Consider the following 24,044-nt stretch of genomic DNA (forward strand, 5'->3'; position numbering starts at 1 on the left):
TGTATTTCTGCAGAAAAATGGAATCGAGCATATCCGGACCCCACCTTATCACCCTCAAAGCAATGGTCTCGCAGAACGGGCCGTGAGAACTATCAAGGACGGTTTGAAGAGAATGCCTGGTGTGGAGTTGGCAACTGCTCTGGCGAGAATTCTTTGTAACTACAGGAATTCGCCACAGGCTTCAGGGTTTGCACCGTCCGAACTTCTTCTTGGGTGCCGTTTGCGTACAAGACTAGACATGTGTTTTCCTCCTAGGAGCCACGAAATGCCCAAATATTCCGCGGCTGATTCCGCCAGTTGGTACTTCGTCCCGGGAGATGCCGTTTATGTGCGCAACTACGGCGTAGGAGAAAAGTGGACACCAGGAAAAGTGAAATCTACGAGTGGTGCCCGTCTAGTCACTGTAGCAACTGAGGACGGAGTCGTTCGACGCCATGTCGACCAGATCCGAAAACGCTCATCAGACACAGACGGAAGTAGGGAAACGTCGAGTCCTGAAGAATCTCCTCCTACGACCTTAGGAACACCGAATTACGAGGCTCAAGACCTTCCCGAGGCGTCTGTTCCTGAGCTACGTCGGTCCACAAGAACCAAAAAGCCAGTGGAGCGCTACGGCTACTAGGAGAAAGGAATGCTGCAGATAACACAATCGGGACCACATGCGCCTCTCCGCGCATGCGTCGATGGTCCTTCTTTCCTTCTTTCTCTCTTTTCTTTTCTCTATATATTTCCGTGCTGGAAATAAAGGGGCGTCTTTTCTGCTCTGCGAACCGGCCTGTTTTCATCACGTTGCTGCCGGCCTTTGGCCGGTAGAACGTAACGTCACGCTTCCGTGACGTCACGCTGAACTTACGTGCACACCTCCAGTGCATTGAGCAGCAGCGCAAAATTCAATCGTCCATTACGTAACTACTTCAAATGCTAGTGCAAAAACAATTGGCATGCTTCACGTAAAGCCTATTTAGATTCGAATCCTTGAATATCGCGAAATTCTCAAAAAAGTGCTGCAGTTGCCCTTTAAGCGCTGTTTTTCGCCACAAGATCTGGCATTAACCAGCAACACTTTTTACCTTGTTAATTCACGTTCTTGCCCATTTTCCACGCGTCGTAAAATGGCTTTTCCGCCTTTCACTCGCAACGACAGAAAAAAACTGTAAAAGAATGCTCACAGGGTATTGATCCGTCCATCTTTCGTCTGCCCGCTTGAAATGTCGCCTCCGGCCACTCCGAGGCGCTTCAAATCCCAGTTCAAAAAAGTCCATTCACAAACTTGCTCCGTGCCGAAAAGAAAACGTCTCTACGATTACACTTTCTCATTAGTGCTTTTGAACGTTACAAAACTTAGAAGCCTCTACTAACACGGGTGTGGGGCATGCTCGGACGTTTCCTCGTTGTGGGTGACGGCCAGGTCACGTTAACCGCGAGTTTCCCCAGCCCTATACGTAGACGCTCACACCAGGAGCTAGCCACATACAGTTCCGCTGTTAAACTTGTAAAGGGTTTCGGCTTACCATTCACACTTAGCTGCGCAAAAAGAAACGAGGACCAAAGCGAACAAGAAGACACAACACAAGCGCAGACTATCAACTGAATTTTTATTCACGAAAGGGAAGCTTTTAAAAGTGTTAGAAAATGCAAAATCGAAACACAACAATCACTACGACGCGTGCAAAGGAAACCTATGACATATCATTCCTGCTTGAAATACGAACACAACAACAGGATAACAAATGCAATCACATCAAGCCAACCCCCCGTACTGTCTGCTCGTACTCAATAAACTGCGCAGAAAAGGAACCTCCTTTTCCTGCAGGCTGACCGACTGTGATGCGCACAGAGCTGCGTAGACGGCCGGCGTTGTTGGAAACGTCGACAGGTGTGCTTGGCGAGTGCTCGAAATATTTGCCAGGAACACGAGCAGTGGCAACAGACGTGAGCTCTGCTGCACATGTGGAACAGTCATTGCGAAGTGTAGTGCGTAGGCCAAGCAGGACCCAAGGGTAGGCGCTCAATCCAGTGTGAAGGGAGAACCAGCGCTATAAGCGAAGCCTTCAGTTGCCGAGGAAAGCCGTCGACCTTAGAAAATCTGGTGGTAAAAGATCGCCTTGATGTTATGGACGGGTAGGTTGGCGAATAATGCGAAGTCGAAATGACGACCACGGTCAGAAGTAATGGCGGAACGAGCACCACATCACCAGTTATCACCACGTGACGGCCGCCTACAACATGAAAAGCGTCGCGCATGGACGAAGCGTCAGTAAGCCGGTTTAAGCGGTCACGGGTGGCGCTGCGCTAGCTTGTCTGACGTCACGCCTGGAAAGGAGGAAATGTCTTATCGCCGAGGAAAATGCTTTTATATGTCAAGGATTAATCACCGCAGTCGTGGCGTAGTGGCTAAGACGCCCGTCTCGGCTGCGGGAGGTGGGGTGTTCGACTCCCACCGCCGGTCACTCGCTGGTTAAAAACTGAGTACAAGTGCCTGTGGACTGTGCACTTGGGAAGCTCCGCTGCATGGCGGTGCACACAGCGGGCTCGGTTGCAAACCTGAGCCTGTGTGTAAGTGTCACAAGCCTTAATTAAACAAAAAATCGTGGAGCTTTCTTTTTCTCTTTTTTTTTCAACGCGCTCTGTGGTTAGAGAAACAAGTGATTTTTTTTTTTTCAGCTTACCCCAAAGATTACCGCCCATGATTTTTATGGTTTCAGTTCCATATGATTTTGCCCATGGCGTGGGAAGGTGTAGCCCCCATTTCTGAAACTAATACCCCTGTCACACGGGCATTTCGAAGGCCCTCGAATCGATAGCCTATCGACTCGAAGGCGATCGAGCGCTGCTACACGGCCAGTTTGAATGGCCATCGAGTCAATAGTCTATCGAGTCGACGGAGCAGCCCGGAACTCTATCGAGATTTCGAGGGCCTTCGAGCGTTGCCCAAGGTTGCTAGCATTGCTTCGAACGACAACAAACATGGCGGCGCCCTTCAAAGCCGGACCCCTCGCTTCGGACTGAATTCTCGTTGTTGCTGCCTTTTTCTGTCCGTTCACTGGTCATAAATGGGGCAGCGGTCTTTCGCTTCGTCTCATCTTGCCTAGAAGAAAACGTATAAGTGATAAATTTGCTTTATTTTTTATTTAGAGTGACGATTCTGCCGCTGTTAGGCCTAAGAGAGGCGGTTTGTTGACAGTAATGGTTCCCGTTTTGACTACCAGATGGCGCCACTAGAGACTAAGTTTATTTTTGCCTCTCTGCTAGCATACGCTGAACTCAATGTGAGAATGCGCCTGCGTTTAGCGTACGTAAGCGTGCATACGCTCGTGGTACGTAGACAGCATAAATTTATGCTCTTTTCTCACTGTATCTGTGTACGTCGCGAGCGGCGACGTGGTGCGCAAAGCGAGAAGCAGCAGCGGCGCGGCCGTTCCAACTCGCCCGGGCGTCAACAGATGAGAACAGGTCCTAGTTTTTGCGGCGAGCGAATCCGCTTCGCTTGCCGGATTTTTGAACAAGTGTGAACGCGCCTTATGACTGCAAGAATGTGTATTTCAACATTTAGTTAAGTTTCGTCAATATATTTTTGTTATTTGCGCGAAACCGAAAGCAGCGATTGTGGCGCCACACGAGCTTGGCGTAAGACACGAGAACGATTTCAATGGCCATTGAGATTTGCCGTGTAGCAGCTCCACAACTCCCTCGAGTTCAATGGCGATCGAAAATCTCGATGGCTCTCGACTCGATGGCCATTGAAACTGGCCGTGTGACAGGGGTATAATATACCGCCAGCGCCAAGAGACGTTTTAGTACACCGCAGCTGAAGGTCCTGTAACAACATTCAATTTTGCTATCAGTGTGACTGACAGGCGCAACACATTTTTTTTCGCGCCTTTTGCCTGACATGTATCTTCCTGGTACTGTCGGTCAGCAGAATTGATACATGGCGGACATTTCTGCCCCATGTCTTTTTGCCGCCTCTCCCTTTTGTCCCCTTTATTTGTAAATGTCCTAAGCGTTATTTATTATTTTTCTTTTTTTCCTTCCCCATTCATTGCCGAATAGATGACGGCGAAAAAAGGAGCTTCACGGCATGACCAGGGTGCTTGTTTCCCATTTGCGGAACATGCTGAGTGTGTCGCATGTAATTTCACAGGTCTGATTTTGGCAAAGCATATATGTTGGTAGCGATAGTCAAAATTACTCAGTGAGCACTGGAGGACTTCGCCGAGTGTGTCATGTCAGTATAACGTAACCGTGACATCAGATGTCGAAATTAAAGCTTGGCTTATGACTTTTTCGAAAGTTTTGTAATAACTGAACAGTTATTATGCATGTTATCGCGGAGGTCTCCGTCTTAGCCGGGCCGTTTTCTCGGCAATACGTGTAGTGAGGCTCAGGGCAGGCGAACACTACATGTTGTTTTTCCTGCATTGCTATGGCAAATAGGCAATTAAGCGAAATGTCTGCCATTATGAAGAAAGGATGGCGAAGCATGAAGTTGACATTTCTTGAAGCAATTGCAGGCAGAGGAAGCAGGGAGTCTTGTCCCTTCACCGCCCCTCTTTCCAAGGGTCTATGCGGTAAAGCCGCAGTGTTTAAAGGCACCAGTTCAGTCCTGCGGCAGCATTTCGTGCTCGCTCAGTACACATTTGTTTCACTCTGTGCTTCTGAAACTTAAGTTCATTTTATTTTTACCTATACAGCTGCTGACGTTAGGAAGCAATGTGTCAGCTATTTCCTCTAACCTGGCATTGACTGCGAGCCGTGGCCTACCTAATGCGCCGCTCAGAGAAGTAGTGTGGCAGCGGGAAGAGCGCTAGTCATTGGAGCGCCTGTCTTGTAGAAAAAAAAGTACAATAGATGATAACACCTTTTTTTTTTAATTTGCACAAGTGAATATACAGCCGAAGTTCGCAAGTGGAGGAAAAAAGAAACGCTGGAAATGTTCGAAGGGTGACATCGTGTTAAGGGTGCCATTCGAGCGATGGCATATACAAAATGTTTGAAAAATAAATACCGCATTTTCGCAGCAAAAAAGCAGCGCTTACACGAGACAAAGAAGTGTGGGGATGCGACGCGTTTGCCGCCGCCTCTGATTTAAAGGGAAACTGCATATGTTTTAGAAATACACGAGCTTGAGAGGATAGAATGTGTGAAACTTGCAGGTAAAGCATGCGAAGTCTTTTTGGTTTAGCGCTCGAAATAGGGAAGTAGTCCCTGATTCAAATCCGGACGACCTTTAAGGTTCTCCGCAGCGCACAACGCCAAGTTGGGAGGGGGGGGGGGCGCATGATGACGTCATCGAAGGTATCGGTATACATTTCCAACGCGAAAACGCCTGCTTTGAAGGAAAAAAATGAACGCCATCGAAGGCAAACCCTGCCGAGAGTTGATTGGCAGCGTCTAACGAGTCAGGGCAGGGTGTGGCTGACGACAGTGGTAATGTAAGGCAGACCTTCCGTGACGTCACGCTGAACTTACGTGCACACCTCCAGTGCATTGAGCAGCAGCGCAAAATTCAATCGTCCATTACGTAACTACTTCAAATGCTAGTGCAAAAACAATTGGCATGCTTCACGTAAAGCCTATTTAGATTCGAATCCTTGAATATCGCGAAATTCTCAAAAAAGTGCTGCAGTTGCCCTTTAAGCGCTGTTTTTCGCCACAAGATCTGGCATTAACCAGCAACACTTTTTACCTTGTTAATTCACGTTCTTGCCCATTTTCCACGCGTCGTAAAATGGCTTTTCCGCCTTTCACTTGCAACGACAGAAAAAAAACTGTAAAAGAATGCTCACAGGGTATTGATCCGTCCATCTTTCGTCTGCCCGCTTGAAATGTCGCCTCCGGCCACTCCGAGGCGCTTCAAATCCCAGTTGAAAGAAGTCCATTCACAAACTTGCTCCGTGCCGAAAAGAAAATGTCTCTACGATTACACTTTCTCATTAGTGCTTTTGAACGTTACTGCTGCAGATAACACAATCGGGACCACATGCGCCTCTCCGCGCATGCGTCGATGGTCCTTCTTTCCTTCTTTCTCTCTTTTCTTTTCTCTATATATTTCCGAGCTGGAAATAAAGGGGCGTCTTTTCTGCTCTGCGAACCGGCCTGTTTTCATCACGTTGCTGCCGGCCTTTGGCCGGTAGAACGTAACAGTGGCGACGAGGATTCTGCTGCAGCAAGGAAGCCAGCATATACGCCCAAGCACGACAGCGAAGCAGAAGGAGCCCACCACCAGCCATGGCACACAGGCTACCGGAATTTGAAGACGAAAAAGATAAGTGGCAGGCGTACCTAGTCAAGGTGGAAGCCTATTTCGAAGCGAATGATGTGAAGGACGATGCTAAGAAAAGAGCCTTGCTGGTAGCTGCGCTTGCAACAAGAACGATAGAAATTTTGAACGGAAGGTAGCACCGCGAAAGCCTAGCGCCCTGACCTACAAAGAAGTTGTGCAGGCCCTAAACAGCTACTACGACCCGGTACCGAATGAAATTTCTGAAAGTTTAAAGTTCTTCCATCGCTGCCAGCAAGAAGGAGAATCTGTACATGCATTCATAGTGGCAATACGGCAGTTGGCACACAATTGCAATTTTGGAACTGCGCTGGACAGAATGATAAGGGACCGTATTGTGTGCGGCGTCCGGTCCAAGAATGTGCAGAAGCAGCTGCTAGCGACGAAAAATCTGACTCTTGAGGAAGCCGAGGCTCTTGTCCTTGCCGCAGAGAGCGCTGAGCGCGATTCGCAAGGTATTGTTATAGACCAAGAACAAGCGAGATTGCTAAAGCTCTCTGGTCAATACGAGTCGCGCGCGAAGTCGCAGGGCGTACAACAATGCAAATGTTGCGGTAAGCATGGTCATAAGACCAAGGCTTGTCGGCTAATCAAGCGAAAATGTTACAAGTGTGCACGGCCAGGGCATTTAGCTAAAATGTGTCCGGCAAATGAGCGAAGTAGAATGCTAGCAGTAACGGCACAGACGACAGAAACCGATGAGAGTGATAGCAGCGCGTCACAAATTTGGTCCTTGACCACTCCGCGCTCTCTCATACCCCCCATCAGGAAACCGTTTGCGTGGAATGGCATCGAAATAATGATGGACATCGATACCGGCTCCCCTGTTTGCGTAATTCCCAAGAGCATTTACGAAATGCACTCTCATCGATGGCCGCAGCTACAGAAGTCTGAAGTACAGCTTTCATGCTATCTGGGAAAGTTGCCGCTCCTGGGTGCATTGACAATGCCAGTTTCATATGAAGGTGCAACAGTGCAGTGCAGTCTGACTGTTTTAGACTGCAATGGCCCCAGTCTTTGCGGTCGAGACCTGCTGAAAAAATTAACAGACGAACGCATTCAAGTGCTGAGCGTCTATTCGAAGGCTCCCGTGGCAAGACAAACCTTGGAGGACGTGCCGACGCTGCTCCAGCAACACTCCGACCTCTTCACGGAGGGCGTTGGTCTCATGAAAGGCCCGCCAGCCCGACTGCACATCAAGGCTGGAGCAAACCCAAAGTTCTTCAAGGCAAGGAAAGTTCCTTTTGCGCTGCGTGATAAAGTGTCTAAGGAGCTTGACAGATTAGTCTCAGCAGGAATAATATCGCCAGTCTCTCATTCTGAATGGGCAACGCCCATCGTGCCAGTTTTGAAGAAGGACGGAACAGTGCGCATTTGTGGGGACTACAAGGTGACACTAAACCCTGTGTGCGATGTTGAGCAGTACCCCTTGCCTGTCATCGACGACATTTTTGCAAACTTATGTGGAGGAAAAAAATTCAGTGTGCTAGATCTTCGCGATGCTTACAATCAGGTCGAGCTAGATGAAGACTGGCGGAAATTAGCGGTGATAAGCACACAAAAGGGGCTCTTTTGCTACAACAGGTTACCGTTTGGCATCGCATCAGCGCCAGCGATATTTCAACGGAAAATTGAATCGGTGTTGCAAGGACTAAAAGGGACTCAGGCTTATCTAGACGATGTCCTGATAGCCGAGAGCAGCGAGGCTGAAAATGTAAACCTGCAAGCGGTGCTACAGCGTTTCCGCGAGAACGGTATCAAACTTCGTTGCGACAAGTGCAAGTTCGGTCAACAATCAGTGACGTATCTTGGCCATCTTATTGATGCTGAAGGATTACACCCGCTCGAGAAGCACGTGGATGCAATCAGGCTAGCCCCTTTACCGCGAAATGTTGCCGAGTTGCGGTCCTTTTTGGGACTGGTTACATTTTACAACAAGTTTTTGCCAAATCTTTCCACTATGCTGGCACCGTTGTACAGCCGTCTTGAAAAAGGTGCAAAATGGGCTTGGCAAGAAAAAGAAGACTCGGCATTTCAGAAGGCCAAGGAAGCTTTGTGTTCAGCCCCAGTGCTAACGTACTTTAATCCGCAGCTGGAGTTGATGTTGGAATGCGACGCTTCGCCTTACGGTGTCGGAGCTGCCCTTTTCCACCGAGTAAATGGAGAAGACAGGCCAATTGGTTTCCGATCACGGACCCTTACCTCAGCTGAGAGAAAATACTCCCAAATTGAGCGAGAAGCTTTAGCCCTGGTGTTTGGCGTGACACGGTTCCGCGATTACCTGTTGGGACGTGAGTTCACGCTTGTAACGGACCACCGCCCCTTGTTGGGTCTTCTCAGACAGGATCGTCAAACTTCTGTCATGGCTGCCGCCCGAATTCAGCGCTGGGCGCTTTTGCTCGGGGCATACAAGTACAAGCTCGTCTGCAAACCTGGCAAACAGATGCTAATTTCTGACGCTTTAAGCCGTTTGCCTCAATCGCTGCTGGAGCCGCAAGCGGAAACCGAAGATTTGTCGGAAATGGTGCTTATCATGGACGAATGGGACCAGCCAGCCGTTTCCCACCAAGAGATTCAAGCACTTGCAGCAGCTGACGGGATTTTGCAAGCCATATGCAGGTACGTGACAGAAGGATGGCCCTCCGTCGTGGACGGTGACAACCGGGAAATGGTGGAATTCCGGAAAAGGCGACATGAGTTGTCTGTGGAGAAGGGGCTGTTGTACTGGGGCCATCGTGTCGTGATACCAAGTGCTGCGCGTGAGAAACTGTTGAAGATGCTACACGAGTCTCATCAGGGTGCGTCTACCATGAAGATAAAGGCGAGGGCTAGTTTTTGGTGGCCCGGGCTAGATCAAGACATTTGTAGGATGGTCTCAAAGTGTCGAAGCTGTGTGCAGGCGCAGCCCATGCCACCTGCACGGAACCCCGTCAGCTGGCCGATTTCGCACGAGAGGTGGTCACGGCTGCATGCCGACTACGCAGGGCCTATTGGTAACAAGATGTTGTTGGTAATCGTCGACGCTCACAGCAATTGGATAGAAGCCATTCCAGTATCTAGAGCAACCGCTACTGCCACTGCCGACTGCATGCGAACCTTGTTTAGCAGGTTTGGATTGCCCCGCACCATAGTTACGGATAACGGTACCCCCTTTACCGGGTCCGAGTTTGCTGTATTTCTGCAGAAAAATGGAATCGAGCATATCCGGACCCCACCTTATCACCCTCAAAGCAATGGTCTCGCAGAACGGGCCGTGAGAACTATCAAGGACGGTTTGAAGAGAATGCCTGGTGTGGAGTTGGCAACTGCTCTGGCGAGAATTCTTTGTAACTACAGGAATTCGCCACAGGCTTCAGGGTTTGCACCGTCCGAACTTCTTCTTGGGTGCCGTTTGCGTACAAGACTAGACATGTGTTTTCCTCCTAGGAGCCACGAAATGCCCAAATATTCCGCGGCTGATTCCGCCAGTTGGTACTTCGTCCCGGGAGATGCCGTTTATGTGCGCAACTACGGCGTAGGAGAAAAGTGGACACCAGGAAAAGTGAAATCTACGAGTGGTGCCCGTCTAGTCACTGTAGCAACTGAGGACGGAGTCGTTCGACGCCATGTCGACCAGATCCGAAAACGCTCATCAGACACAGACGGAAGTAGGGAAACGTCGAGTCCTGAAGAATCTCCTCCTACGACCTTAGGAACACCGAATTACGAGGCTCAAGACCTTCCCGAGGCGTCTGTTCCTGAGCTACGTCGGTCCACAAGAACCAAAAAGCCAGTGGAGCGCTACGGCTACTAGGAGAAAGGAATGCTGCAGATAACACAATCGGGACCACATGCGCCTCTCCGCGCATGCGTCGATGGTCCTTCTTTCCTTCTTTCTCTCTTTTCTTTTCTCTATATATTTCCGAGCTGGAAATAAAGGGGCGTCTTTTCTGCTCTGCGAACCGGCCTGTTTTCATCACGTTGCTGCCGGCCTTTGGCCGGTAGAACGTAACGTCACGCTTCCGTGACGTCACGCTGAACTTACGTGCACACCTCCAGTGCATTGAGCAGCAGCGCAAAATTCAATCGTCCATTACGTAACTACTTCAAATGCTAGTGCAAAAACAATTGGCATGCTTCACGTAAAGCCTATTTAGATTCGAATCCTTGAATATCGCGAAATTCTCAAAAAAGTGCTGCAGTTGCCCTTTAAGCGCTGTTTTTCGCCACAAGATCTGGCATTAACCAGCAACACTTTTTACCTTGTTAATTCACGTTCTTGCCCATTTTCCACGCGTCGTAAAATGGCTTTTCCGCCTTTCACTCGCAACGACAGAAAAAAACTGTAAAAGAATGCTCACAGGGTATTGATCCGTCCATCTTTCGTCTGCCCGCTTGAAATGTCGCCTCCGGCCACTCCGAGGCGCTTCAAATCCCAGTTCAAAAAAGTCCATTCACAAACTTGCTCCGTGCCGAAAAGAAAATGTCTCTACGATTACACTTTCTCATTAGTGCTTTTGAACGTTACAAAACTTAGAAGCCTCTACTAACACGGGTGTGGGGCATGCTCGGACGTTTCCTCGTTGTGGGTGACGGCCAGGTCACGTTAACCGCGAGTTTCCCCAGCCCTATACGTAGACGCTCACACCAGGAGCTAGCCACATACAGTTCCGCTGTTAAACTTGTAAAGGGTTTCGGCTTACCATTCACACTTAGCTGCGCAAAAAGAAACGAGGACCAAAGCGAACAAGAAGACACAACACAAGCGCAGACTATCAACTGAATTTTTATTCACGAAAGGGAAGCTTTTAAAAGTGTTAGAAAATGCAAAATCGAAACACAACAATCACTACGACGCGTGCAAAGGAAACCTATGACATATCATTCCTGCTTGAAATACGAACACAACAACAGGATAACAAATGCAATCACATCAAGCCAACCCCCCGTACTGTCTGCTCGTACTCAATAAACTGCGCAGAAAAGGAACCTCCTTTTCCTGCAGGCTGACCGACTGTGATGCGCACAGAGCTGCGTAGACGGCCGGCGTTGTTGGAAACGTCGACAGGTGTGCTTGGCGAGTGCTCGAAATATTTGCCAGGAACACGAGCAGTGGCAACAGACGTGAGCTCTGCTGCACATGTGGAACAGTCATTGCGAAGTGTAGTGCGTAGGCCAAGCAGGACCCAAGGGTAGGCGCTCAATCCAGTGTGAAGGGAGAACCAGCGCTATAAGCGAAGCCTTCAGTTGCCGAGGAAAGCCGTCGACCTTAGAAAATCTGGTGGTAAAAGATCGCCTTGATGTTATGGACGGGTAGGTTGGCGAATAATGCGAAGTCGAAATGACGACCACGGTCAGAAGTAATGGCGGAACGAGCACCACATCACCAGTTATCACCACGTGACGGCCGCCTACAACATGAAAAGCGTCGCGCATGGACGAAGCGTCAGTAAGCCGGTTTAAGCGGTCACGGGTGGCGCTGCGCTAGCTTGTCTGACGTCACGCCTGGAAAGGAGGAAATGTCTTATCGCCGAGGAAAATGCTTTTATATGTCAAGGATTAATCACCGCAGTCGTGGCGTAGTGGCTAAGACGCCCGTCTCGGCTGCGGGAGGTGGGGTGTTCGACTCCCACCGCCGGTCACTCGCTGGTTGAAAACTGAGTACAAGTGCCTGTGGACTGTGCACTTGGGAAGCTCCGCTGCATGGCGGTGCACACAGCGGGCTCGGTTGCAAACCTGAGCCTGTGTGTAAGTGTCACAAGCCTTAATTAAACAAAAAATCGTGGAGCTTTCTTTTTCTCTTTTTTTTTCAACGCGCTCTGTGGTTAGAGAAACAAGTGATTTTTTTTTTGCAGCTTACCCCAAAGATTACCGCCCATGATTTTTATGGTTTCAGTTCCATATGATTTTGCCCATGGCGTGGGAAGGTGTAGCCCCCATTTCTGAAACTAATACCCCTGTCACACGGGCATTTCGAAGGCCCTCGAATCGATAGCCTATCGACTCGAAGGCGATCGAGCGCTGCTACACGGCCAGTTTGAATGGCCATCGAGTCAATAGTCTATCGAGTCGACGGAGCAGCCCGGAACTCTATCGAGATTTCGAGGGCCTTCGAGCGTTGCCCAAGGTTGCTAGCATTGCTTCGAACGACAACAAACATGGCGGCGCCCTTCAAAGCCGGACCCCTCGCTTCGGACTGAATTCTCGTTGTTGCTGCCTTTTTCTGTCCGTTCACTGGTCATAAATGGGGCACCGGTCTTTCGCTTCGTCTCATCTTGCCTAGAAGAAAACGTATAAGTGATAAATTTGCTTTATTTTTTATTTAGAGTGACGATCCTGCCGCTGTTAGGCCTAAGAGAGGCGGTTTGTTGACAGTAATGGTTCCCGTTTTGACTACCAGATGGCGCCACTAGAGACTAAGTTTATTTTTGCCTCTCTGCTAGCATACGCTGAACTCAATGTGAGAATGCGCCTGCGTTTAGCGTACGTAAGCGTGCATACGCTCGTGGTACGTAGACAGCATAAATTTATGCTCTTTTCTCACTGTATCTGTGTACGTCGCGAGCGGCGACGTGGTGCGCAAAGCGAGAAGCAGCAGCGGCGCGGCCGTTCCAACTCGCCCGGGCGTCAACAGATGAGAACAGGTCCTAGTTTTTGCGGCGAGCGAATCCGCTTCGCTTGCCGGATTTTTGAACAAGTGTGAACGCGCCTTATGACTGCAAGAAAGTGTATTTCAACATTTAGTTAAGTTTCGTCAATATATTTTTGTTATTTGCGCGAAACCGAAAGCAGCGATTGTGGCGCCACACGAGCTTGGCGTAAGACACGAGAACGATTTCAATGGCCATTGAGATTTGCCGTGTAGCAGCTCCACAACTCCCTCGAGTTCAATGGCGATCGAAAATCTCGATGGCTCTCGCCTCGATGGCCATTGAAACTGGCCGTGTGACAGGGGTATAATATACCGCCAGCGCCAAGAGTCGTTTTAGTACACCGCAGCTGAAGGTCCTGTAACAACATTCAATTTTGCTATCAGTGTGACTGACAGGCGCAACACATTTTTTTTCGCGCCTTTTGCCTGACATGTATCTTCCTGGTACTGTCGGTCAGCAGAATTGATACATGGCGGACATTTCTGCCCCATGTCTTTTTGCCGCCTCTCCCTTTTGTCCCCTTTATTTGTAAATGTCCTAAGCGTTATTTATTATTTTTCTTTTTTTCCTTCCCCATTCATTGCCGAATAGATGACGGCGAAAAAAGGAGCTTCACGGCATGACCAGGGTGCTTGTTTCCCATTTGCGGAACATGCTGAGTGTGTCGCATGTAATTTCACAGGTCTGATTTTGGCAAAGCATATATGTTGGTAGCGATAGTCAAAAATTACTCAGTGAGCACTGGAGGACTTCGCCGAGTGTGTCATGTCAGTATAACGTAACCGTGACATCAGATGTCGAAATTAAAGCTTGGCTTATGACTTTTTCGAAAGTTTTGTAATAACTGAACAGTTATTATGCATGTTATCGCGGAGGTCTCCGTCTTAGCCGGGCCGTTTTCTCGGCAATACATGTAGTGAGGCTCAGGGCAGGCGAACACTACATGTTGTTTTTCCTGCATTGCTATGGCAAATAGGCAATTAAGCGAAATGTCTGCCATTATGAAGAAAGGATGGCGAAGCATGAAGTTGACATTTCTTGAAGCAATTGCAGGCAGAGGAAGCAGGGAGTCTTGTCCCTTCACCGCCCCTCTTTCCAAGGGTCTATGCGGTAAAGCCGCAGTGTTTAAAGGCACCAGTTCAGTCCTGCGGCAGCATTTCGTGCTCGCTCAGTACACATTTGTTTCACTCTGTGCTTCTGAAACTTAAGTTCATTTTATTTTTACCTATACAGCTGCTGACGTTAGGAAGCAATGTGTCAGCTATTTCCTCTAACCTGGCATTGACTGCGAGCCGTGGCCTACCTAATGCGCCGCTCAGAGAAGTAGTGTGGCAGCGGGAAGAGCGCTAGTCATTGGAGCGCCTGTCTTGTAGAAAAAAAAGTACAATAGATGATAACACCTTTTTTTTTTAATTCCACAAGTGAATATACAGCCGAAGTTCGCAAGTGGAGGAAAAAAGAAACGCTGGAAATGTTCGAAGGGTGACATCGTGTTAAGGGTGCCATTCGAGCGATGGCATATACAAAATGTTTGAAAAATAAATACCGCATTTTCGCAGCAAAAAAGCAGCGCTTACACGAGACAAAGAAGTGTGGGGATGCGACGCGTTTGCCGCCGCCTCTGATTTAAAGGGAAACTGCATAGCTTTTAGAAATACACGAGCTTGAGAGGATAGAATGTGTGAAACTTGCAGGTAAAGCATGCGAAGTCTTTTTGGTTTAGCGCTTGAAATAGTGAAGTAGTCCCTGATTCAAATCCGGACGACCTTTAAGGTTCTCCGCAGCGCACAACGCCAAGTTGGGAGGGGGGGGGCGCATGATGACGTCATCGAAGGTATCGGTATACATTTCCAACGCGCAAACGCCTGCTTTGAAGGAAAAAAAGGAACGCCATCGAAGGCAAACCCTGCCGAGAGTTGATTTGCAGCGTCTAACGAGTCAGGGCAGGGTGTGGCTGACGACAGTGGTAATGTAAGGCAGACCTTCCGTGACGTCACGCTGAACTTACGTGCACACCTCCAGTGCATTGAGCAGCAGCGCAAAATTCAATCGTCCATTACGTAACTACTTCAAATGCTGGTGCAAAAACAATTGGCATGCTTCACGTAAAGCCTATTTAGATTCGAATCCTTGAATATCGCGAAATTCTCAAAAAAGTGCTGCAGTTGCCCTTTAAGCGCTGTTTTTCGCCACAAGATCTGGCATTAACCAGCAACACTTTTTACCTTGTTAATTCACGTTCTTGCCCAATTTCCACGCGTCGTAAAATGGCTTTTCCGCCTTTCACTTGCAACGACAGAAAAAAACTGTAAAAGAATGCTCACAGGGTATTGATCCGTCCATTTTTCGTCTGCCCGCTTGAAATGTCGCCTCCGGCCACTCCGAGGCGCTTCAAATCCCAGTTGAAAGAAGTCCATTCACAAACTTGCTCCATGCCGAAAAGAAAATGTCTCTACAATTACACTTTCTCATTAGTGCTTTTGAACGTTACAAAACTTAGAAGCCTCTACAAACACGGGTGTGGGGCATGCTCGGACGTTTCCTCGTTGTGGGTGACGGCCAGGTCACGTTAACCGCGAGTTTCCCCAGCCCTATACGTAGACGCTCACACCAGGAGCTAGCCACATACAGTTCCGCTGTTAAACTTGTAAAGGGTTTCGGCTTACCATTCACACTTAGCTGCGCAAAAAGAAACGAGGACCAAAACGAACAAGAAGACACAACACAAGCGCAGACTATCAACTGAATTTTTATTCACGAAAGGGAAGCTTTTAAAAGCGTTAGAAAATACAAAATCGAAACACAACAATCACTACCACGCGTGCAAAGGAAACCTATGACATATCATTCCTGCTTGAAATACGAACACAACAACAGGATAACAAATGCAATCACATCAAGCCAACCCCCCGTACTGTCTGCTCGTACTCAATAAACTGCGCAGAAAAGGAACCTCCTTTTCCTGCAGGCTGACCGACTGTGATGCGCACAGAGCTGCGTAGACGGCCGGCGTTGTTGGAAACGTCGACAGGTGTGCTTGGCGAGTGCTCGAAATATTTGCCAGGAACACGAGCAGTGGCAACAGACGTGAGCTCTGCTGCACATGTGGAACAGTCATTGCGATGTGTAGTGCGTAGGCCAAGCAGGACCCAAGGGTAGGCGCTCAATCCAGTGTGAAGGGAGAACCAGCGCTATAAGCGAAGCCTTCAGTAGCCGAGGAAAGCCGTCGACCTTAGAAAATCTGGTGGTAAAAGATCGTCTTGATGTTATGGACGGGTAGGTTGGCGAATAATGCGAAGTCGAAATGACGACCACGGTCAGAAGTAATGGCGGAACGAGCACCACATCACCAGTTATCACCACGTGACGGCCGCCTACAACATGAAAAGTGTCGCGCATGGACGAAGCGTCAGTAAGCCGGTTTAAGCGGTCACGGGTGGCGCTGCGCTAGCTTGTCTGACGTCACGCCTGGAAAGGAGGAAATGTCTTATCGCCGAGGAAAATGCTTTTATATGTCAAGAGTTAATCACCGCAGTCGTGGCGTAGTGGCTAAGACGCCCGTCTCGGCTGCGGGAGGTGGGGTGTTCGACTCCCACCGCCGGTCACTCGCTGGTTAAAAACTGAGTACAAGTGCCTGTGGACTGTGCACTTGGGAAGCTCAGCTGCATGGCGGTGCACACAGCGGGCTCGGTTGCAAACCTGAGCCTGTGTCACAAGCCTTAATTACACAAAAAATCGTGGAGCTTTCTTTTTCTCTTTTTTTTTTCAACGCGCTCTGTGGTTAGAGAAACAAGTGATTTTTTTTTTTGCAGCTTACCCCAAAGATTACCGCCCATGATTTTTATGGTTTCAGTTCCATATGATTTTGCCCATGGCGTGGGAAGGTGTAGCCCCCATTTCTGAAAATAATACCCCTGTCACACGGGCATTTCGAAGGCCCTCGAATCGATAGCCTATCGACTCGAAGGCGATCGAGCGCTGCTACACGGCCAGTTTGAATGGCCATCGAGTCAATAGTCTATCGAGTCGACGGAGCAGCCCGGAACTCTATCGAGATTTCGAGGGCCTTCGAGCGTTGCCCAAGGTTGCTAGCATTGCTTCGAACGACAACAAACATGGCGGCGCCCTTCAAAGCCGGACCCCTCGCTTCGGACTGAATTCTCGTTGTTGCTGCCTTTTTCTGTCCGTTCACTGGTCATAAATGGGGCACCGGTCTTTCGCTTCGTCTCATCTTGCCTAGAAGAAAACGTATAAGTGATAAATTTGCTTTATTTTTTATTTAGTGTGACGATTCTGCTGCTGTTAGGCCTAAGAGAGGCGGTTTGTTGACAGTAATGGTTCCCGTTTTGACTACCAGATGGCGCCACTAGAGACTAAGTTTATTTTTGCCTCTCTGCTAGCATACGCTGAACTCAATGTGAGAATGCGCCTGCGTTTAGCGTACGTAAGCGTGCATACGCTCGTGGTACGTAGACAGCATAAATTTATGCTCTTTTCTCACTGTATCTGTGTACGTCGCGAGCGGCGACGTGGTGCGCAAAGCGAGAAGCAGCAGCGACGCGGCCGTTCCAACTCGCCCGGGCGTCAACAGATGAGAACAGGTCCTAGTTTTTGCGGCGAGCGAATCCGCTTCGCTTGCCGGATTTTTGAACAAGTGTGAACGCGCCTTATGACTGCAAGAAGGTGTATTTCAACATTTAGTTAAGTTTCGTCAATATATTTTTGTTATTTGCGCGAAACCGAAAGCAGCGATTGTGGCGCCACACGAGCTTGGCGTAAGACACGAGAACGATTTCAATGGCCATTGAGATTTGCCGTGTAGCAGCTCCACAACTCCCTCGAGTTCAATGGCGATCGAAAATCTCGATGGCTCTCGACTCGATGGCCATTGAAACTGGCCGTGTGACAGGGGTATAATATACCGCCAGCGCCAAGAGACGTTTTAGTACACCGCAGCTGAAGGTCCTGTAACAACATGCACTTTTGCTATCAGTGTGACTGACAGGCGCAACACATTTTTTTTCGCGCCTTTTGCCTGACATGTATCTTCCTGGTACTGTCGGTCAGCAGAATTGATACATGGCGGACATTTCTGCCCCATGTCTTTTTGCCGCCTCTCCCTTTTGTCCCCTTTATTTGTAAATGTCCTAAGCGTTATTTATTATTTTTCTTTTTTTCCTTCCCCATTCATTGCCGAATGGATGACGGCGAAAAAAAAGAGCTTCACGGCATGACCAGGGTGCTTGTTTCCCATTTGCGGAACATGCTGAGTGTGTCGCATGTAATTTCACAGGTTTGATTTTGGCAAAGCATATATGTTGGTAGCGATAGTCAAAAATTACTCAGTGAGCACTGGAGGACTTCGCCGAGTGTGTCATGTCAGTATAACGTAACCGTGACATCAGATGTCGAAATTAAAGCTTGGCTTATGACTTTTTCGAAAGTTTTGTAATAACTGAACAGTTATTATGCATGTTATCGTGGAGGTCTCCGTCTTAGCCGGGCCGTTTTCTCGGCAAGACATGTAGTGAGGCTCAGGGCAGGCGAACACTACATGTTGTTTTTCCTGCATTGCTATGGCAAATAGGCAATTAAGCGAAATGTCTGCCATTATGAAGAAAGGATTGCGAAGCATGAAGTTGACATTTCTTGAAGCAATTGCAGGCAGAGGAAGCAGGGAGTCTTGTCCCTTCACCGCCCCTCTTTCCAAGGGTCTATGCGGTAAAGCCGCAGTGTTTAAAGGCACCAGTTCAGTCCTGCGGCAGCGTTTCGTGCTCGCTCAGTACACATTTGTTTCACTCTGTGCTTCTGAAACTTAAGTTCATTTTATTTTTACCTATACAGCTGCTGACGTTAGGAAGCAATGTGTCAGCTATTTCCTCTAACCTGGCATTGACTGCGAGCCGTGGCCTACCTAATGCGCCGCTCAGAGAAGTAGTGTGGCAGCGGGAAGAGCGCTAGTCATTGGAGCGCCTGTCTTGTAGAAAAAAAAGTACAATAGATGATAACACCTTTTTTTTTTAATTCCACAAGTGAATATACAGCCGAAGTTCGCAAGTGGAGGAAAAAAGAAACGCTGGAAATGTTCGAAGGGTGACATCGTGTTAAGGGTGCCATTCGAGCGATGGCATATACAAAATGTTTGAAAAATAAATACCGCATTTTCGCAGCAAAAAAGCAGCGCTTACACGAGACAAAGAAGTGTGGGGATGCGACGCGTTTGCCGCCGCCTCTGATTTAAAGGGAAACTGCATAGGTTTTAGAAATACACGAATACACGAGCTTGAGAGGATAGAATGTGTGAAACTTGCAGGTAAAGCATGCGAAGTCTTTTTGGTTTAGCGCTTGAAATAGTGAAGTAGTCCCTGATTCAAATCCGGACGACCTTTAAGGTTCTTTGCAGCGCACAACGCCAAGTTGGGAGGGGGGGGGGCGCATGATGACGTCATCGAAGGTATCGGTATACATTTCCAACGCGCAAACGCCTGCTTTGAAGGAAAAAAAGGAACGCCATCGAAGGGAAACCCTGCCGAGAGTTGATTGGCAGCGTCTAACGAGTCAGGGCAGGGTGTGGCTGACGACAGTGGTAATGTAAGGCAGACCTTCCGTGACGTCACGCTGAACTTACGTGCACACCTCCAGTGCATTGAGCAGCAGCGCAAAATTCAATCGTCCATTACGTAACTACTTCAATTGCTAGTGCAAAAACAATTGGCATGCTTCACGTAAAGCCTATTTAGATTCGAATCCTTGAATATCGCGAAATTCTCAAAAAAGTGCTGCAGTTGCCCTTTAAGCGCTGTTTTTCGCCACAAGATCTGGCATTAACCAGCAACACTTTTTACCTTGTTAATTCACGTTCTTGCCCATTTTCCACGCGTCGTAAAATGGCTTTTCCGCCTTTCACTTGCAACGACAGAAAAAAACTGTAAAAGAATGCTCACAGGGTATTGATCCGTCCATCTTTCGTCTGCCCGCTTGAAATGTCGCCTCCGGCCACTCCGAGGCGCTTCAAATCCCAGTTGAAAGAAGTCCATTCACAAACTTGCTCCGTGCCGAAAAGAAAATGTCTCTACGATTACACTTTCTCATTAGTGCTTTTGAACGTTACAAAACTTAGAAGCCTCTACTAACACGTCTGTGGGGCATGCTCGGACGTTTCCTCGTTGTGGGTGACGGCCAGGTCACGTTAACCGCGAGTTTCCCCAGCCCTATACGTAGACGCTCACACCAGGAGCTAGCCACATACAGTTCCGCTGTTAAACTTGTAAAGGGTTTCGGCTTACCATTCACACTTAGCTGCGCAAAAAGAAACGAGGACCAAAGCGAACAAGAAGACACAACACAAGCGCAGACTATCAACTGAATTTTTATTCACGAAAGGGAAGCTTTTAAAAGCGTTAGAAAATACAAAATCGAAACACAACAATCACTACCACGCGTGCAAAGGAAACCTATGACATATCATTCCTGCTTGAAATACGAACACAACAACAGGATAACAAATGCAATCACATCAAGCCAACCCCCCGTACTGTCTGCTCGTACTCAATAAACTGCGCAGAAAAGGAACCTCCTTTTCCTGCAGGCTGACCGACTGTGATGCGCACAGAGCTGCGTAGACGGCCGGCGTTGTTGGAAACGTCGACAGGTGTGCTTGGCGAGTGCTCGAAATATTTGCCAGGAACACGAGCAGTGGCAGCAGACGTGAGCTCTGCTGAGCTCTGTGAGCTCAGCAATATGGAACCCTCACCAGGCCTACTTAATACAACTGCTCGAAGCTATCCAGAATCGGGCAGCGCGCTTCATAACGTCGCAGTATTCGTCTCGACACAGCGTTACCAACCTAAAATCGTCTCTCGGCCTTGAACCATTAGCATTCCGCAGAAAAGTATCAATTCTTTGTCTTTTCCACAAACTATACTTTAAATTCCCTGCACTACGCCAAACTTTGTTATCTGCTCCCTTACGCTCATCTCGCCGATTATTCAACTCCCTCAGCATTCAGCGGTTGCATGGTACATCCAACGCTTTCAACAAATCTTTCCTTCCCATCGCCATAGAGGAATGGAACAATCTTCCTGAAACCGTTGTCATCGAAACTAATCCCACCAGATTTAGGCAGCTAATAACAGACCACTTGATCCAACTATAGCTACTTCCCTCGCGATGCTCTGAGTGCAATTTGAACTGCTTGTGTTATTACGACACCCCCCCCCCCCCCCCAAGTGTTTTCCCACTTATTTCATTTCCGTACTTTTTAATGTGTAATTTATATACTACTGCTTTGCCATATATATTCTGTTCTATTTGAATCAACTGACGCTAATTTCACGTCAAATTTGTTATTCTTGTTATTTTTTGTTCTTTTCTTATGCTTTTCTATGCTTACATGCTTTTGTATGACTGTTTCACATCACTGTCTTCCCCCCCCCCCCTTATGTAATGTCCCAGACGGGATCTTTAAGGGTTCAATAAATGATGATGATGATGATGACATGTGGAACAGTCATTGCGAAGTGTAGTGCGTAGGCCAAGCAGGACCCAAGGGTAGGCGCTCAATCCAGTGTGAAGGGAGAATCAGCGCTATAAGCGAAGCCTTCAGTTGCCGAGGAAAGCCGTCGACCTTAGAAAATCTGGTGGTAAAAGATCGTCTTGATGTTATGGACGGGTAGGTTGGCGAATAATGCGAAGTCGAAATGACGACCACGGTCAGAAGTAATGGCGGAACGAACACCACATCACCAGTTATCACCACGTGACGGCCGCCTACAACATGAAAAGCGTCGCGCATGGACGAAGCGTCAGTAAGCCGGTTTAAGCGGTCACGGGTGGCGCTGCGCTAGCTTGTCTGACGTCACGCCTGGAAAGGAGGAAATGTCTTATCGCCGAGGAAAATGCTTTTATATGTCAAGGATTAATCACCGCAGTCGTGGCGTAGTGATTCCATTTCCGGCCACCGAGCGTGACGGACGTGTGTGTCATGGGCTCCGTAGGAGCGGCTTCAGCGGCCCAGCAGGGCCGCGGTAACAGGAATATTGCTTCAGACAATGAGTACCAAGTTGTTTTGCCTAGTTTGCCAACAGGGCGTTTTGTTTTGAACACCGTTTTTCTACACTGTGATGTTAGGGCCCGCCCGTATCGGGCAGAAGATTTTCGCGATGCGCTCGCCGAGTTATCGCTCCTGCCGGAAGTGATTGCCCTCGGAGCCTACCGCATGAGCCATGTGTGGGCGGTGACTTTCAAGGACGAAGATGCGGTGAAAAAGATTGTCGGCATGGGTGAGCTGCTGGTGAAAAAGTGCCGCTGTATCGTAATTGATCCTGCCAACCAGGACGTTCGCATGAAAGTGCATTGGTTGCTGCACAGCGTGCCCGACGACGACGTACGGTTTGCCTTCGAGCCGTACGGGAAGGTCACAGACGTCGGCCGAGAGCGGTGGCGGGTGCACGGCCTAGCAGATAAGGGCTCAACTACCAGACTGGTCACCTTGAAGTTGAAGCCGGGCGTAAAGTTGGACGACCTGCCGCACCAGGTGAGCGTCGCCGGAGAGTTGGCCCTCGTGGTCGTGCCAGGCAGGGCTCCGCTCTGCCTTCGGTGCCGTGGCACGGGCCACATTCGTCGCGACTGCCGCATCCCCAAGTGCAGTGCGTGCCGACGCTTCGGTCATGAGAGCAGCCAGTGCGAGCGGACGTATGCCAGCGTAACAGGACTGACAACCACCGACGACGCCTCAAACCTGCTCATGGACGAGGCGGACATGGACGATGCAGCATCGGTGGCAAGTGCAAGAACGGAGGTTGCCGAAAATACGGTGATTCCACTGCCGCAGCAGGAGCAACCCGGAACCGAAGCGGTTACTGCAGAGCAGCATCAACCGCCTTCGCAGAATTCTTCGACAGCTCCGAGCGCCGAGCTGAAAACCTCAGTTGATTATGAAGCGGCTCCCAGCACCTCAGAACCCGAGGTTATGGACATCCTTAGCGCTTCAGCCAGCCTGCTGGCGGGGAAACGACCACACGACAAGATCCTTAGCGTTGGGACGAAGGAGGACGGCGGGGGCGGAGACGAGCCACCCACCAAAGCCCCAGGTATGCGGAGGTCTACCTTGAAGCCGCGACCGAACATTCCGGTCGATTCGCGGCAGGCGGGTAAACCGCCCCCGTAAATTTAGTTTGTCTAGCTAAGGTGGGTTGGGAGGGGTTTCCGTAAACGCCATGGCCCTCATCATGAGCGGTTCGTTTTTCGTGTTCGGGCTTGGAAAGAGGTGCCAAGTTTACTTGGACTGTCCTTTTTTGTTGGTTAGAGTTTTATTTTTTTTTCCTGGCCTTCGACGCGCTTATCGCCACAGTATGATGACCACAGACCCTTGGGCTATTGTAATGGGCACCATTCTACCGTGTAGCCATGGCGGTTAATATCGAAAGAGCGCTACGGGTAGCGACGTTTAACGTACGGGGCCTTGGAGCAAGACGACGACAATGTCAGCTTAGTCGCCTTCTCTTAGATAATGACTTACATATAGTGGGAATCCAAGAGACAAAAATTGAGAGCCAGGAGCTCACCGACCGAATGGTGTCCAATTTTCGTGCTCATTTCGATGTGTGTATTTCTCACGCGATTGGTGGATCAGGTGGTTGCGCCATATTCATACGCAACAACTTTGGAATCTGCGTGCAGTCAGTATTTTCATGTGACAGTGGACGCCTCTTAATCGCTGATATCGTCTTTGGCGAATTGGAGTGTCGCGTCATCTGTGTATACGCGCCGAATATTGACATGGAACGGCGGGCATTCTTTGAAAGGCTTGAGGCGTACCTAAACTGTCAGAAAGTGATAATACTGCTAGGCGATTTTAACTGTGTTTGCAATGTTGATGACCGCGCAAAACATTCGCGTGTTCGTGACAAGAGTGCAGAATTTCTTAATACACTTGTGCACGAATATGACCTTGAAGACATTGGTAGCGTTTTCGCCAGCGGTACTCGTCCGCAGTTTACACACTTCCAGCAAGACAGCCATGCAAGGTTAGACAGATTATATGTCTCTGCCGAATTGATACCAATGTGTAGCGAGTACGAAGTGAAACCCATCGCATACAGCGATCACTGCTTGGTAACGGCCGCCTT

At 48.9% G+C, this 24,044-nt stretch overlaps 1 protein-coding gene across 1 annotated transcript; it reads left to right on the forward strand.

The window, feature by feature from the left end:
- Positions 1-21,875: 21,875 nt before the first annotated feature.
- Positions 21,876-23,268, forward strand: LOC149334532 (uncharacterized). The gene has a single exon (XM_089556260.1). The coding sequence runs from the start codon at positions 21,899-21,901 to the stop codon at positions 23,081-23,083; it is 1,185 nt and encodes a 394-aa protein (XP_089412386.1). The 5' UTR covers positions 21,876-21,898; the 3' UTR covers positions 23,084-23,268.
- The last annotated feature ends 776 nt before the right edge of the window (positions 23,269-24,044 follow it).

The sequence above is a fragment of the Amblyomma mixtum genome, chromosome 8, assembly GCF_055824585.1.
Source record: "Amblyomma mixtum isolate Tamu chromosome 8, ASM5582458v1, whole genome shotgun sequence".
NCBI lineage: Eukaryota > Metazoa > Arthropoda > Arachnida > Ixodida > Ixodidae > Amblyomma > Amblyomma mixtum.